The sequence below is a fragment of the Leptidea sinapis genome, chromosome 5, assembly GCF_905404315.1.
Source record: "Leptidea sinapis chromosome 5, ilLepSina1.1, whole genome shotgun sequence".
Lineage (NCBI taxonomy): Eukaryota > Metazoa > Arthropoda > Insecta > Lepidoptera > Pieridae > Leptidea > Leptidea sinapis.
In genome coordinates this window covers 574,999-593,228 of record NC_066269.1, presented here as the reverse complement: position 1 = coordinate 593,228, position 18,230 = coordinate 574,999, and the positions used below count along the sequence as shown (strand labels likewise).

The 18,230-nt window shown below is 33.9% G+C and overlaps 1 protein-coding gene across 3 annotated transcripts in view; it reads left to right on the top strand.

Annotated features, from left to right (window-relative positions):
* The window catches only part of LOC126964683 (aquaporin AQPAe.a), a 121,537-nt gene extending 104,326 nt beyond the window's left edge, over window positions 1-17,211 (top strand). For all 3 annotated transcript variants that reach the window (XM_050807950.1, XM_050807948.1, XM_050807949.1), the window contains 4 exons: window positions 2,077-2,148; window positions 2,293-2,430; window positions 3,910-3,990; window positions 16,468-17,211. In XM_050807950.1, the coding sequence (XP_050663907.1) occupies window positions 2,077-2,148; window positions 2,293-2,430; window positions 3,910-3,990; window positions 16,468-16,572 (396 nt within the window). In that variant the 3' untranslated portion in view covers window positions 16,573-17,211. The remainder of the gene's footprint in view (window positions 1-2,076; window positions 2,149-2,292; window positions 2,431-3,909; window positions 3,991-16,467) is intronic.
* The last annotated feature ends 1,019 nt before the right edge of the window (window positions 17,212-18,230 follow it).

The following is an 18,230-nucleotide window of genomic DNA, read 5'->3' as shown; positions in this document are numbered from 1 at the left end:
CATTTTATATTAATAATTTACTATTTTAATGTAGGTATTAGTTTTCTACACGCTCACATTATCTCTGGACCTCGCTGGGACGTGAAGCCCGCTCCCGTTTACCTTCAACAATCAATTAACTAGAATTGCCCTGTAATTTAAGTAAATTACAATTCCACATGACTTAAATGTTACGTTTTGTAGTAGAAAAAGGATTAAAAACGTTACTCAAATAATGTTATGAAAATTAATTTTACTCAAGTTTCGGCTATTAACATTTTAAATAAATAATATAGCAAAAGTCATATTATATATAAATAAAAGTCTTTGTCATCACATATTGAAAATTGGATAAAAAAACCCTTAAAAATATGAGTAAACTTATTAAAATTATTAAAGTCTAGGTCAGCCCATCTCACATACAGGTGTAAGACATTGATCCAGAGGATTGTTTGACAAATTACCTTTATAAAGGGCAACACTCCTGTGATTTCTCTGGTTTTGTGAGAGAATTTGAGCGGCGTCGATCGCGATTGCAAGGGTACGTAGTGTGGTCGCGGGGAATGATGGAAACTCATCACTTCTATTATTCATCTTCATCTATATTCGTAAAAAAAATAGGTTATTTGAATCCCCGCTATTTCTTTTCGGTATTTTTATTGTTTTGTTCACAAAATATGAGCGATTATATTCGAGTGAATTTTATTTATTGCACTATACAAAATGTAAATTACTACTAAAATAAATAACTTTTTCACTAATACTTAGTTTATTTGTATATAATCAATAATAAATAATATTTGGTTACTACTACGACTGGTGTTTTAATGTAAGCAGTAAGCTAAATGTCTCAGAATCTTTTAGAGGATTTATATTCTGGGAGTAGATAGAGTCTTGTATGCAACTGTTGATAATTAGGTATTAAAACACTCATGTGATACTATTATCACACTCGGCTAATAAATCCACATTCGTGTTTTAATACCCCTTATTACACAACAGTTGCATAAATAACCTCCTTTTTCTGTAACCTCCCATTGCGTAACGCTTCAGTAGTTGTTTCGATTTTGCCACTCTATTCTTTTTTTAATTATCAGTTAAGAAATGTCCAGGACGTCTCTTATTGGCTGCAAGTCCTAAGTTATCTTTTAAAATACGCGACATGGTTCTAGGTGTTATCTTCATTACCCGAGATAAAATCTTTTCCTATCGAACAGGATTTTTTTTGAATTCTTTGCCTTACTGCTTTTACCACCTTTTTCGTACGAACACTATGTGGACGGCCAGATCTTTTTCTGTCCCAAACAGAAGGAGGTCTCATTGTACCTATTAATAGCCCGGTACACAAACATTTTACTAATACCAAGCGTATGGAGAGTTTTAAAAATTGCATTTGACTCCAAACCTACTTTGTTGTAATCACAGTGATTTGGTTCTCTTTATCACCCCACTCCATTATTGTTTGCAATGTATGCGCCATACATGTATTGGCGCCAAAATGAGAAAACTCAATGAACAATCATATAAAAATGACAGATTCCAAATTCTTAGTTTTCTTTAATTTTAATTGTAACAGTATTTATGTCCAGACTAAGTACATGTATATGCCGGGGCAAGGCCGGTCACATGGTCAGAGTCATCGTGGTGATGTGGTTATTGATCACGACACCAAGTAAAACAGTCTTACAAACACAAGGTATTATTATTAGCAACAAACGTTACAATAGTAATGGAAGGTACACAAGCCTTATGATCATGTAATAACCACCTGGTGCTCTCGGCCTGCGCGTGCGACACTACCGCCTCGCTCGATAATTCTTCCCTCTCTGACTGCTCGGCGCTTGCCTGGCGCCCGCACTCGCACCGCACGCCGATTACACCCGAGCTAAGACGAATAACGCATCTTCGTACTCGTTTCTTCTTGACCACTGTCCACTACATTATATATTTGTACCGTTATTTCTGTGCAGAAGATGTTCAAAAGGCATAAAAGACATTTATTTTCTGAAAATTGATTCCTTTAGATTTTTTTTTGATGTCACTTCAAACAATAACAGAATACATCACATAAAAACTAATTTAATATTTTGTTCACAGTTGGCTGTTCCTGAAAGTAGAGTCCTCTCATTTGGCATGACATTACCCGGCGCTGGAGTCACCGATGGGCAGGTCTGATACTTCATCTAATGTTTCTCGCTGAAAGAGACAACATTATTTATTAAAGACAAAATAAAATCCCGCCCTCAATATTAAGATAAAGAAGTGAAAACTTGCAACTTTTTTCGAGTTATATATTACCTTGTGTATTGACAGGCGGTCCTGGTGGAAGCTTTGATCACTTTCGTGTTGGTGCTGGTGGTGATGGGAGTCTGTGACGGAGGTCGCACCGACCTCAAGGGCTCTGCACCCCTCGCCATCGGGCTCAGCATCACAGCCTGCCACGCCGCTTGCGTATGTATTAACACTCGTTACTACTATTAAATAACTATTACTATTTGACCTGATTCCTGCCGCCGAATTCCATCATCGGACTATACACCAGAAGCTTGGATATTATCCTCTGGATAAGTAGCGTTTCTCTATAGTTAACTATGGAATGATCTCACTTGCTCAATGTTAACAGAATGATACGTCATGGGTATCATTTATTTAATTATATATTTCATTAATAATTTGAATCTATGGATTTAGGCACTGTTTCCAAAGGAAATTTCGCCATTCTTTGCTCCATAGATTTTTTAAGAGACTCAATGTCGCCGTGTCGTTTAGAGCAGGCATGTCCTCTAAAACCGACCATAATTTGAAGTCTAAAGGGTTGAGGTCTGGGCTAGATATGGCTATTATTTCAACTCTTATAAAGTCCGGAACGTTGGTTTCAAGCCAGGCTTGGGTAGTTCGTGCCTTGTGACCAGCTGCAGAGTCCTGCTGGAAAGTCCATGGTCCAAGACTGTATATTGATACATTTTGGCTTAAGTTTTCACTCCTTTTTCACAAAAATGTAGTTTTGTGACTCCTTGATAAGACACGTACCACAAAACCATCACTGACGCAGGATGATGACCACGTTGTACCTTTCCGACAACTTGAGCAGCTTATTTAGAACTGTGAGCATACACTTTATCATTTTGCTTATTGTAGTGTTCTTCAATCGTGAAAACTTTTTCACCGGTAAAGACGATATTTCTGTGCCTTTCACATGTGTATCGCGACAGAAGCCGTTTTGATCGATCCACTCTCTTTAATTGTAAGGATTGATTTAGGGCATGTTCTGTATATCGGCGATAAGCACCGAGCTTCAGGTCTTGTTTTTTAATACGCGATATAGTCCTAGCGGGAATCTTTATTTCTCGCGATAAGATTTTGGGGTTTCGACGAATTCTGGCTTTAACAGCCTTTGTAGTTCTAACAACACGCGGCCGCCCCGATCTTTTCTGGTGTTCGACAGACGAAGTGTTGCTGAATCTTGTTGATAGTACGACATACGAACATACGGCTGATAACAAGCTTTTGAAGTGTGTGGAATATGATCGACGGCTCCATACCCACTTTGTGCAAGGCGATCACTGCAATCCTATTTTCTTTAACACCCCATTCCATATTGTAATTTGATAATGAACACGAAAAAATATGTGAATGGCGCAAAATAGAAATTTGTTTTTAAAAATATATACGTGTTCCCTTTTCAAATTAATTAAAAAGTTGAAAAAAAGAAAAGTTTTTATGGAACAGTATTTATGCCCCGACTAGTTATGTTACTGTAACCAATATTTGATTGACATGTAGTAACAAGTCACGCTTGCCATTAGATCCTTAGTATTTTAAATATTAAACCACTAGTTGTCATGTGGTGTATATACTAGTATATTCTATGTCTATTTTTTGTTTCTTCTGTTTATCAAAAAATGCTAAAGATATGTCCAAAACTTGCAGATACCGTTCACTGGGTCCAGTATGAACCCAGCACGATCTTTTGGCCCAGCTCTCGTCATGGGCATCTGGACCTCACACTGGGTAAGTAATAAACCTAAATAATAATTTTATTTATAATTATTATTTTTTCGGTTGAGACATGCCGAAATATATTTGGTGTTTGAGCAGTCATGTGTTACATTTTATATCTAAATAGAGCTTGAGCGCTAAAGCTATGCACATTTGGATTTACCAAACTTATTTTTTTTACCATATTTAAACCAGAGCTCGAATGAATTATTTTAATGTATGTAAGGTAGGTATGTTGGCTTTCTTAAAAATATTAAAATAAAAAATAATTATTTATTTACTTTAATTGGTAGTACGCGCATTAAACTAACAGGTCAATACAATACAGGATAGTCTGCAACTCTACGAATCATTTAAAAAATAAGAGTAATTCACAATTAAAAACCAACAAAATAAAATATATGAAGAATATAACTCATTTAGAATAGGTAAAATAGAGAAAAACATTTTGAATTTTCAATATTTTATTCAAATTCACGTTCACAATATAATTTCTGAAATTAATAAGACTAAGGACGATTCCAGAGGTACTCTTCTTGTATGTATTTAACCTTCCACATGCAGCGAACAAGCGAAAGTTTCTTCTCTTTGTCTCTTATTGAATAGCCTGAAGGCTTTCGCTTCATTCCCAGTCAGTGGTATCATTGAGAAAATCATTTATGTAACAGTAACCTTTAAAACGTTTTCTAGCAATTCTTTTGAATTTCGTAATGCATTTGTTTCGTACATTTTCTGAGATAATGTTGTAGAGCATATAATAAAATAAAAAAATAAAAAAGCCTTTTATTCCCATACTAAATTACATAATTAACTTAAGCTAAATTTAAAAATTAAAACAAACTTATAATTATTGTTAGTAAACTTAACTTAACTTAAGCCTAATATTAGAAGAAGAAGAATTTAAAAAGAGAATAGTTTTATGTTAGTATTTTTTTTTTCTATTTCTTAATAATAAATGTTTAATTAGTAGTATGGGCCCCTCTTTGAGTGAAGGCCTCCTCCATTTTTTTCCACACTATTCGGTCTTTGCCCAATATTAGCCAGTCTTTTCCAGCGTATTCAATCACATCATCAGTCCACCTCTTACACGGTCTTCCAACTTTTCTAATGCCCACCAGCCCTTTCCATTTCGTTGTCTTTATCGTCCATCTGTTGTCTGTGAGTCTTGATATATGACCGGCCCATTGCCATTTTAGTTTCAATGCGTGGGTCAGTGCATCTTTAATTTTTGTTTTTTGTCTGATTAGAGCATTTCTTATCTTTTGAATTTTTCTTATTTTCAATGTAAAGCATATACATCGCCCAATAAATGACAAACTATCTCGAATTAACCGAGTAGTAAGCATAACAAGTTTATGTTTGTTCCTCGTGTTAACATTATGATTGATCTGGCAGGTAAACTCCGAGCATAGCCCTCTCTATTACCCTCTGAGCAACCATGAGCTTATTCATAATGCCCTTAGTTACCTTAGTTTAGTAGAGTTTAACTTTGGTTAGTTTATAATGTATCTTTGTAGCTGGTATGAACGTGATTCCCTATTCGCATCGCGACCGTACATATCAACCTATTTTTAACCGACTTCAAAAAAGGAGGAGGTTCTCAATTCGTCAGTATGTTTTTTTTTACGTTTGTTACCTCAAAACTTTCGACTGGGTGAACCGATTTTGATAATTCTTTTTTTATTTGATAGCTGGTGCTTCCCGTGTGGTATTCGTATGCTTCCATTGCAATTTGGTCCAGATCTGATAGTGACATCCATGAGAAAACCATAAAAGTCTTAAATTTGCTATACATACGTATAGAAAAGAGGATGATAAATTTACGAATAACTCAATATCGCGCCAACCGATTTCGATGATTCTTTTTTTATTGGAAAGGATAGGGACTTCAAAGATAGTTTGGTCAGAGTTTGGTTAGGTTTTGATTATTGAATCCATGGAAAAGTAACGGAACTCTTCAATTAAGCGCTTACGTTCATTGCTGCATTGAAAAATTTTGTATATCTTACACATATTTAGACAAATTCTTAGTTATTGTACTTCAAATGCACTAAAAATCAAAAAATAAAAATAAAATACCAAAAAACAACCGACTTCAAAAACACTATTCCAAAACAATAATTTTAGTGCATATTATATCTATTGTTTTGGAATAGTGTTTTTGAAGTCGGTTGTTTGTTTGGTAAATTTTTTTTATATTAATGAACTTTCATAGCACGGCGAAGTCTATTTTGTAACGCCCCACTATCTATTTACCTTGTTAGGGGCAGATTACTACAATTCACGTTAAAATGAGTCTTAATTAAAAAAAAATTAATTACATTACAATCATAATCTCATCAATATTCTTAGTATGTAACGTACAAAATTGTAGTTTTATAATGGTTGATGCAACTTTTAAATATTCCAAGCTTGATAAAAATAACATTCAAAGATTAAAGGAATGATAGCAATTGTATTAACTAAATAATAAAAATATTCATCACTTAGAAAAAAATAAGTACGTATAATGTATCGCACACATGGTAAACAATGCGCCCTCAACTTGTTATAAATGTGATACAAGAGTATTTAGCGTACATATTATATTAAAACATCGCTAACGGAGGAGTATTATTATTTTTTATTATATTTATTTATTGGAAAACAAACAGCTTAAGTTATTTACACATTGTAACACAATTTATATTACACAAGCCAATAAAGATTCCACTTAAATAAAAACAAAGTAGGAGTCAATATAATACAAAACATAACGATTTGATATACAATTAAACATAAGGCGAAAAAAGTACACAAAAATACAAATGAAACAGAATTTATCAAATTTATCGGTTGGACATATTTTAAGGGTGTTTAAGATATTCTTTAATTTTTTTAGCAAATCTGATAATAATACAATTACTAGTATAATTAGTTTTACGAACAGGAATAAAGAATATATCGATTGGAATCAATTAAGTCATGTAATATTTTGAAAAGGAAAACTTGATCTCTGTATTCTCTACGCTGTTGTAAAGATAGGTAATTAAATTGAGGAGTATTACAATTTTGAAACTTATAATTTAATCCTTTAATAAATTTAGTATGAACACTTTCTATAGCATATATATATTTTGTATAACGTAGGTTCCAAGCAGTCGAAGCATATTCTAAATATGGTCTGACATAAACATTATATAAAAGATTAAAAGTATGAATATTTTTGAAGTCATTTCCCTGTCTGAATATAAAACCAAGCATTTTATAAGCTTTTGCTGTCATATTGTCTATATTATGTTTTTCAAATAAGAGAGCCGAATCTAGAGTTACCCCAAGGCCTTTTATTTCTGACACCCTTTTAAGGGGTGTATTGTTTATATTATATTTGAATGAAATTGGCATTTTTTTCCTCGAAAATGTTATCATACAGCATTTGTCAACATTGAGGTATAAGTCATTAGCGGAACAATAGTTTCCTAACTCAATTAAATCGCTTTGTAGTTCAACACAGTCCTGTTTTTCTTGTATTATTTTAAATATTTTGGTGTCATCCGCATAATGTAGAATATTAGAATTTTGAAAAGATTGCAAAACATCATTAATAAATATGTTAAATAACAATGGGCCAAGGTGAGAGCCCTGGGGAACGCTAGATGTAACAGGGATAAAACTAGAAAAAAGTCCTTTAACAGCTACCGCTTGTGTTCTGTTACGGAGATACGACTCCAACCATCTTAGAAGGTCTCCTTGAATACCGACACGCTCAAGTTTAAATAATAGTCGGGCATGCGAAATTTTATCGAACGCCTTTGAATAGTCGGTATAAATTGTGTCTACCTGGAATCCATTGTTTAAGGCATCCAAAACTTCATCTAGAAATTCCCAAAGCTTAGTTTCCGTCGAGCGTTTATTTACAAATCCATGTTGCTGTGGAATAATTAGTGGTCGTAATAAAGGAAATAAAGTGTCATAGATTATTTTCTCAAATAATTAGGGATGACCGATATCATTGAGAAATCCCACGATAGTTTTTAATCTTTTAAAAATGGGGACCATTACAGACATTTTCCATATTGATGGTAAACAACCTGAATGTAAAGATTTCCTAAAAAGTATAACTAAAGGTATTGAAATTTGTTTACTACAAGCCTTCAGTAAAAATGGGTGTAAATGATCGGGACCACTTCCTTTGAATGGGTCAAGTTTTAACAAGTACTTTTCTACCTTATCACGTGTAATGTCTATTGTTCTCACAAAAGTTTGAGTACTTATAGCTTATTGGTTATATAATAATAATTGTTTTGTTCTATTGACCACACAAACAGTATTAAATAAAATAAGATCTAATAGTCTATTATTATTGTTGTAAATATTATTATACTGATTATATCCTGTAAATGTCATAAATTCGAATAGCTGATTATCTAGATTATTATAAGAAGTGTTTACAATGGTAATATGTCCTTCGGGAACATGCAGCCATCCTTAACATTGAAGTATCCTAAAACTTTGAATTTATAATTTGGGAATTTAATTACTAGATCAGATAAATATTAAAAAAAAAACTAGCTTGAGAGTTTCTTTGTTGTGTGTTTTGTGGAAAATAACAGCAGAAAATCCTTAACTTTTTTCGGGTTGTATCCTTTTCCAAAAATAGATCCAGAGAAGTAATGTCCGCATCAGGCAAACATGAAGGCACGCAGGAGTGACGCATGTCAATAGTAACACAACCACGATGTAAAGCAATCAGTGTACCGCCACCCAAAGTCACTCCTAGACGCTTGTAATCACGATCATAGTGTATACTGAATCGTAAGTCAAAAAAATTTTCATTGAAAAATCCTTCTGACCACCATGTTTCGCTCAAACAAACTATATCGTAATTCAAATTCAAAAGATTCAAATAGAATTGTTTTGTTTTGGTGCGTAATACCCTAACCTTTTGGTAAAATATATTTAGAGCCATACTAAGTTAGAAGAAGCATTAATAAATAGTAATCATGAGTAATAATTCGAACCAAAATTTGTTCAGGCAGTTTCCTACAAAACACGTTTAAAAACATACACCACAACAGTGTATAGCTATAAATAAAAGCTATAAATATAATAAATATTAAAATATCTAGCTTATAGAAACATTCTCTCGTAGAACCAACCACATCATAAAAATTGCAAAAACAGCAACTACAATTAAAACTATAATATGTATAAATACTCTTAAAAGTTATTAATATTAAAGCAAAGACAAACATGTATGAGTTCAGTATGGTAGCACTTATGTGATTTTCTTTAAACATTCACTTACAACTTATATGAATAACCGGTGAGCTGCTAGTTTTTCGAGTATATACTTCTTCGTTGTTATTTGTTATAATAATTATACAAAACATAATATGATGATATTACTTCGAATTAATTTCCTGTGAGATTGTCAAAATTCAAATATTGTCTAGCCCACATATTGACTACACTACAAAATACGTTATGAATAATTAAATTATTACTTACATTAATATCAATTTAATTTAAGTTTTAAACTATTATATTATATTATTTTTATATATTATGAAGTCGTATATTTATTGTTATAAGTATATTAAAATTAAAAAAAAATAACTGAAAATATTCGTCTAATGAATACAATTTTACTAAGGTAGATTTTAAATTTAGATGATAAATTAATATTTGACGATATCTCTCTTATTATCTTAGGGATGTGGTAATAGATTTTTATGCACATACAAAAACAGTTTCTCTAAAACAATGTAGGTTAATGTAGTTATACGTCTTACAACGCTGACTCAAAGTCTAAAATCTAAGATAATTTATACATCTAACTATAGCCTCTTGTTGCTAGAGAACTGATGAAAACAGGCCAGGTTTATTAATTTAGTTACTTGTACTATTACATATTCTTTTTTGCTATAGTGTGCGTGAAAAGCTACCTCTTAAGCTCGCGACTTGAATGTCACTTTGTGCTAGTGTGCGTGCATTGCTAGAAGTTAAAAACCAGACAAGTGCAAGTCGTACTCACCACCGAGGGTTCCCTACATATTATTTATTAGGTATCTACTGATGCTTTTAAAAATGCAAAAGGTTTTTTTTCCGTTATAAATCGAAAACTGTAAATCATAAAATAATAAAAATCAGTTCAAGCTAGTACCATTGATTTAATTATAAATGTATTGTTATCAGACATTTCCCGATACTTGTGTTGAAATATACGATTTTTGTGGGATCAACGTATGGTTAAGTAATACTTAACAAAGTTTAGTAAGTATAATTTTTCCCCAGCTTCAAGAGAATGTACAGTACATTCGAGTGTATCATTATAATATCAACTTGATACTCGGTGATATAACGGATCTTGACAGACAGACTGACGGAGAGACAACTAAATTGATCCTATAAGGGTTCCGTTTTTTCGTTTTAGCGTACGGAACCCTCAAAATGATAATAAATAAAATAAAAAATCATAAATGATAATAATTTTCGAAAAGTAGAGAAACAGTATAAACACCTAAGGCATACACCTCATGTATGTAACATGCCTTAATACGAGTACCGATTCGCAATCGATCGAATCGGTACGATCACAGTCGGCTCGGGTTGGAGGGCGTCATCGTTCTTATTCATTACCGAACTAAAACGAGTTGTATCACTAGTTGTATTTACCACACATATAGAGCTACGGCCTTACAATTAAACTTGCTATAAACTTATACCTGATAATAACCTAAGAATATGTTAACTTTATCGCTGACAACACTGTTAATAGGCAGCCTTGCTAATAAACGCGGGAAACGTTAGACGTCCAAATAAACCAATCTTATGCAAAATGTCTATTTGTAAACATTTTGCATATTCTGGGTTTATTCTCAGGTATAACTTTATACTAAGTTTATTTGTAAGGCCGTTAATGTTTCATATAATAACTACCGATACTTTATGATGACACTGATCAGTGGGTGTAATATATGCAGCTTTTACTTAACTTGTTGCGTGATATGAGTTAGTTATATTATCTATATTATGTTCTAACGACGAGTCACGTGAAGTGAAAGTAATCACAGGATGTTGGCCACTCGAGAAAGATCCTCGCAAATTATAGCAAACGAAAGATGAACGACCGTTGGAATATTCCATCCCAACCAATGATGTTCTATACATATTATGGACAAATGCTGTCGTATAAAAAGGATCATGCCACGAATTACACCGTAATGAGCTTCGACTGCTATATATCGGCAATGTACATTGCCACATTAACTCCAGTTGTTTAAAATATTAATGAGTGGTATTTGAATAGTTTTTATTTAACGATGGTCGAGAGAAGTCTGAAATTTAATTTTTAATTTAATTTAAAACCGATCAGTGTCCCTGCTCTAGATTGTTATTATTATATTAAGGACGCGTTTACGAATCCGACAAAAAGATGTTTATGATGTTTTTCGGAAGAGTTTGTGATGAAATGAAACTAAATCTAACAAAATTAAAAATTGCCACAAATAGATTACTTCTTTATCTCCAATTAGCGGGAAATATTTGCTTAAAAATTTTGATATTTCATGTCGTAAAAACGATTATCCGTTACCTCTTCACACAAAATTGACGAAATGGGGCTTCATTCAGAATCAATTTTCTGCTACTACTTACATAATTTTGTCACTTAAAAATTACGTAAGGAAAGCACATAAAATATTTTCAAAAACGCGGGAAATAAATTAATGAATATGTTATAATCTCAGAAAAAAATAATTATGAATCGCCTAAAATTCATATATTTTTCTAATAAGCATGAACTTTAAAGTATATAGGTATTAAGGGTTATTTTATTTTGTCCCTCCATACGCATTGCACAGAGAGATCTATCGAAACAACGTCAGTCCGTGCTCGGCCGCCGTCGTGGGTAGACACTGTGTCGGTTTGTTAGTAGCAGCTCGTACTCGGAAAGATCGCTGTATGAACATGAATATTTTTTATAAGCTCTACAATACTGTCTTTGATACTTTACATATTTTGTACGCAGTCAGATTTTCAAAAAATTATGTTTCTGTATTTTTTTGAAGAATTAGTGATTTATTTTCATCTCTAAATATATTAGGGTATTAAGGTCTATATTAATTCGAAATCCAAGATGGCGCCTATGAAATTCACCAACTTCTCTTCATGGGTGTCATTTTCATGGTTTTTGGGTCAACAATAACGAATATCGGGTCAAAATCGAAATCCAAGATAGCGCCTATGAATTTTACCAACTTCTCTTCATGGGTGTAATTTTCATGGTTTTCGGGCTCAACAATAACGAATATCGGGTCAAAATCGAAATTCAAGATGGCGCCTGTGAAATTCACCATTTCTCTTCATGGGTGTCATTTTCATGGTTTTCGGGGTCAACAATAACGAATTTTGGGTCAAAATCGAATTTCAAGATGGCGCCTATGAAATTCACCAACTTCTCATCATGGGTGTCATTTTCGTGGTTTTTGGGGTCAACAATAATATCAACTATCGGGTCAAAATCGAAATCCATTGTGGCACCTATGAAATCTACAAAATTTTCTTCATGGGTGTCATTTACATCGCCAAAATTAGAATTCATTCATAAACTTAAATTAAATTATAAAAGGCCTGTCCAACAATATCCCACATGCAAAATTAATTCTTCATTCCCTAAAAATATAGAAATTTTTACGTTTCGACTTTTCACCCACAATATTTACAAAACACATTCCGTTACCAATCTAATTAAAAAAATCTCAAAATTTAATTTTGAAAGATTTGACAATTGATTTTTGTCAATATTAGAAGTTATTAGATGTTTTAATAATTATTATTACTCATTAAATCTGCACGATACAAAGCTAGTAGGGAATATGTTCTACATACTCGTGGCCGCGCGCTAAACCTGCATGAGACGCTAGTAGCGAAGTTGTTTTACTTCATAGCTGTACCGTCTGCTTCAGGCTATATTCGAATTTTCTCACTCTATCTCAATCAGACTCAATCTCCCTCCCCTCTTCTTGGATAAAAACGTCCTTCATTTTCGTGACACTTTATTCCGTTTCATCCGTAAAATTTTTACCCTCATGCGGGCAAAGAAGTTTCACTTCAAAATTGATCCCAAATTCGTTCTCTGCGCCCTCGAGAACCTCTGATTCGGTATCCATATTGTTGAAATCATAATTTTGCACGGCGGCCATCTTGGATTTCAAAAATAATCCCAAAATCGTTCTCTGTACCCTCGAGAACCTCGGATACGATACCCATATTGTGGAAATCATATTTTTGCGTGGCGACTATCTTGGATTTCAAAAATGATCCCAAAATCGTTCTCTGCACCCTCGAGAACCTCGGATACGATACCCATATTGTTGAAATCATAATTTTGTGGGGCGGCCATCATGGATTTCAAAAATGATCCCAAATTCGTTCTCTGTACCCTCGAGAACCTGGGATTCGGTATCCATATTGTTGAATACATAATTTTGCGCGGTGGCCATCTTGGATTTCAAAAATGATCCCAAAATCGTTCTTTGCACCCTCGAGAACCTCGGATAGGATACCCATATTGTGGAAATCAAATTTTTGCGCGGCGGCTATCTTGGATTTCAAAAATGATCCCAAAATCGTTCTCCGCACCCTCGAGAACCTCGGATACGATACCCATATTGCTGAAATCATAATTTTGCGCGGCGGCCATCTTGGATTTAATAAAAACTGCGATTACTGCACACGACGTTATGCGACAGAATTGCCATCTAAAGTTCTAATATTTAACTACTATACGAATACATCAAACAATTATCAAAAATACATAGGTATTAAAAAAACAAATTTCAAACTTGCTAAAGTATCAAATTCATTTGATTCCCGCAATTAACTTTAAGTTCGTGTATGTGTTTGAGCGCTGTCAGTGTAGTAGTGCGATTCGATACCTCTCTGTTTTGAGAACGCGTCCTTAAAGCCTTCAACGGACAAACGTCGGGCTCACTTGACGGCCTTTGGTCACAAATTAAATATTATTCTAACTTCTAGCATCACAGAGGTGAGAAAACATCCAATCATATTAACCTAAATAGGATTCACATGGCAAAATAAAAATGTCGTTTCGTTTTATTACGATGAGGGCTGAATGCATTATTGTGAATTCTGTAAAGAATTTGTTGTAAGGAAAGTTAAATTCCCTACACAATAACTTTAATTGTATTAAAAAATAATTATCAAATATGGAGCTACCTCGCCATAAGAAATTATAGTAGAGACATATTCAAAATTTTTTTTCATCATAAAGAAATAATGGATTTTATAATTTTTCTCATCACAATGTACTTCTTAGCATTGATTTCTTTTTTCGAGATAATAATTATAACAATTTTTTAATAAAACAATTTTCGTTTAATCTCCTATATAACCCTCTTGGCATAGTAATTAACAGTAGTATTGATTACAACACCTGTAATATACACTGGACAGCAAATAAACCGGGCCATCAATTAACTCGGGTCTCTTATCCGATTTTCTCAAAAAGTATAAGACTTACAGCTGGCCCAATTATACTTACAGAAAATACGTTTTATTATGATTAATATTACATTCACTTTAATCATTATGAAACGTACTGTCTGTAGGTATAACTTTCACTGTTGTAAGTTTTATACTTTTTGAGAAAATCAAATGAGAGTTCAAAAGTAGCGGTTGGCCCGGTTTATTTTCTGTCCAGTGTAGTTGTAAGACATTACAGACATCAATACCATTATTTTCCTTCTAATATAAAATGCTTCTCTAAAATTTTAAACAAAAAAACAACCGCCTTCAATAACACTATTCCAAAACAATAGATATAATGTGCACTAAAAAGTATAAAAATAATTGCGTATTTTTATGCAATCAAATTAATTAGGTAATCTAAGTCTAGTTACGATTATTGTTATTTTTGGAATCGGTGTCCTTCCGCCGCAACCCACTCTCGGCTCTCGCCTCCTCACGACTCAAGCACATCTCACGTATAACTATGTATGTAGCAACAAAACTATCTTGGATTACACCGATAAAATCCAAAAATTACAATAATATCTATTGTTTTGGAATAGTGTTTTTGAAGGCGGTTGTTTTTTTGTTATTTTTTTTTTATTTTATGTTTTTTAGTGAATTTGAAGTACATTTACTAACAATTTGTCTAAATATGTGTAAATATACAAAATTTTTCAATGCAACAATGAACGTAAGTACTTTGCAATTTGATTACAGACAGTGTTACCTTACTTTTTCACGGATTCCGTAATCAGACCTAAGAACCTGACCAAACTCTCTTTGAAGTATATGCTTTCCAATAAAAAAAGAATCATCGAAATCGGTTGGCGCGATATTGAGTTATTCGTAAATTTATCATCGTCTTTTCTATACGTATGTATAGCAAATTTAAGACTTTTATGGTTTTCTCATGGATGTCACGGTCAGATCTGGACCAAATTACAATAGGACCACTCGGGAAGCACCAGCTTTCAAATTAAAAAAGTATTATCAAAATCGGTTCACCCAGTCGAAAGTTTTGAGGTAACAAACAAAAAAAATACCGACAAATTGAGAACCTCCTCCTTTTTTGAAGTCGGTTAAAAATTATATCATTACTATGTTATAAACAATCTTTGATAACCATCGCATGTGATTAGTATACAGTTACAAGCCTATAATGATGAAAGGGCTTCTATGTATTACACTTTCTAGTAAAAATTACATTCTCATCCCACAGCAGAAAGTTATTAATATTTTTAATGTAATTTTCGCCTTTTATCGTTTGAATACTTCAACGTTACTATGCAATATTCGTATTCGTATTGCGTCCAAAAAATTGGCGGACAGAACTACCCGGACGAGTAACTAGGACGTGCATGTTGTTACATTGTAACACACCACAACACACGTGACGAGTTGACATTTGGACGTAGCCGGTATTCTATACTCGATTGTGTTTCGACGCGATTTTCAAATGGAGGACTTGGTAGTAAATTATCTTTGTGCAATTTCGCCGAGGTCAACGTCACCGACATCGGGGTGTGTTTGTTAATGAAATATTTATGTACAGAAAACAACTGGGTGAATACCACAACCTTAAGCAGAATTATAATTACAACTCATCAAGTTCTTCGAATTTTTTTAAATGTTTTTTTTAGTAAATAATTATTAATACTCGTAAATATGCTTAATCTGCACGGTAGACGCAGGCGTAGTGTTTAAATTCTCTTTGGACGCAAGCAGAATGGCGAGAAATACCAACAAATGGACTCGACGATCGTGTTGGTGTCGCTCTCGCACTCTCTTTATTTTTCAAGTGTTTGATTCGATCGTCCGAGTTCGGCCGTCCGCGTCGTCGCCCGAGCATACTTCGGCCGATGACGGATTTGATGTACGCGAGCCATTCGATTAAAGAATCATAAGCGTGAATAGAGTACATTTTGTAGAAAAATACTCAAATAATATAGAAATAACAATATTATATTGTTGCAGGTGTACTGGGTCGGACCTATTGTCGGAGGCGTGGTGGCGGGCCTCGTGTACAAGTTCATTCTGCGTGTCAACAAGAACAGTGACACCGGCTCCTATGATCTATAAAGTTCAACTAGTGTTGGGAACACTGACAGTGCCTTCCATTTAAAACTCTTGTTTACATTTATTTATAAACTCAACGCTTACATAATATATACGTCTAGACAGAGCCTCTCGCTGTCGAATACATCAGTCACTTGATTTTAGTGTGCGTTTGTTTGCTGAAAATAGAGGCCAACAGTTCACCGCTATTTTTTTCGACGTGATCACAGCTGTCACGGTATACCGTAATTTATAGATATATCTAGACGTATAAATTATCTAAGATGCAAAGTCGCATTTCTATCATAGAATAACTCCGTCTACCCAAAGAAACCAAAAGCCCAGAATTTCAACATATTGATTTATTTCGAGTTCAGATATTGTTCGATTCGAAAACGATAGTAAAACGATAATTTCCTGTTTGTTGAATGTTGGTACGGAGGTCGTTTGTAAGATATATTTAATTAAGCGTAAGATAGGGGATATTACCAAGTATTAAGATTATTTATATCGTGTGATTAATTTATATTTTAGTTAATATTTACATAATCAGAATTATCCGAATCAGTTCAGATTGTATATAATGAGAGATGATAGTTATTTCATAATAATATATACATTATATTTTAAGAAATTATTATTAAATATATTATTCAATGGTTATACTGGGTTTTATTAGTTAACTTTGTATCGATGATGACCCCGTCTGTAAAGTGCTACGGTGACGGAACACGTCTGTAAAGTACTATATTCAGCACGTTCTGCTGATGGTAATTGATACGCCCTGTCCATTACAATACAATGCCACTCAGGAATCTTGAAAAACCCCATAAATTCTGAATGGCACTACAACTGCGCTCGTCACCTTGAGACATAAAGTGTTAAGTCTCATTTGCCCCGTAATTTCACTAGCTACGGCGCGCTTCAGACCGAAACACAGTAATGCTTACACATTACTGCTTCAAGGCAGAAATAGGCGCCGTTGTGGTACCCATAGTCTAGCCGGCATCCTGTGCCAAGTTGCTCACACTGGTAAAATATATGACCATACCTACAGATATGGCGCGAGTTGAGTTCAGTCGGGGCTCGGGTTAAGAGCGGGAGCATCTCCCCCCGCTGACCGCACGTCTCGCCTCGCGCGTCTGTAGTGTAGTGCTGTACCGTAGTCGTCGCTTACCATGTTATCGCGTTAATACTAAAGTTGCGTCATGTTCAAAGTATTTTTTAATGCTGATACTTAAAGTTAAGATTGAAATTCTATGACATTATGTTTCCTCATAAGATAGTCGCAAGATCATATCCTGAATTTACAAATTTCTATTTTAAGGTTCTTGATATAGAATTGTTCCAATATCTTGCTAAGCAATTTGAAGAACGGCGCGCCCTTAAGCGGAGCACGCCCATTATTTATCACTGAGAGCGCTACAAAAATTGTCATACATTATTGGGTTAGCCTGAGTTCGAGATTATGTTTTTCATTAAGATTTGGGGATCGAAATACACTTAAATCCTATCTATTATGTCCCTGCTTGCGCTATAGCGCCTGCCCTCCGCTCACTATACCTAAAAAATGTGGAAATCGAAGCTACTAGCTAGGGACCGTGTGCCTTTACTGTGCCAAAGTTACAAAATTATATCCTCAAGACCAATTACTTTTGAGAGGCGTCGGATCCTTAGTGGGC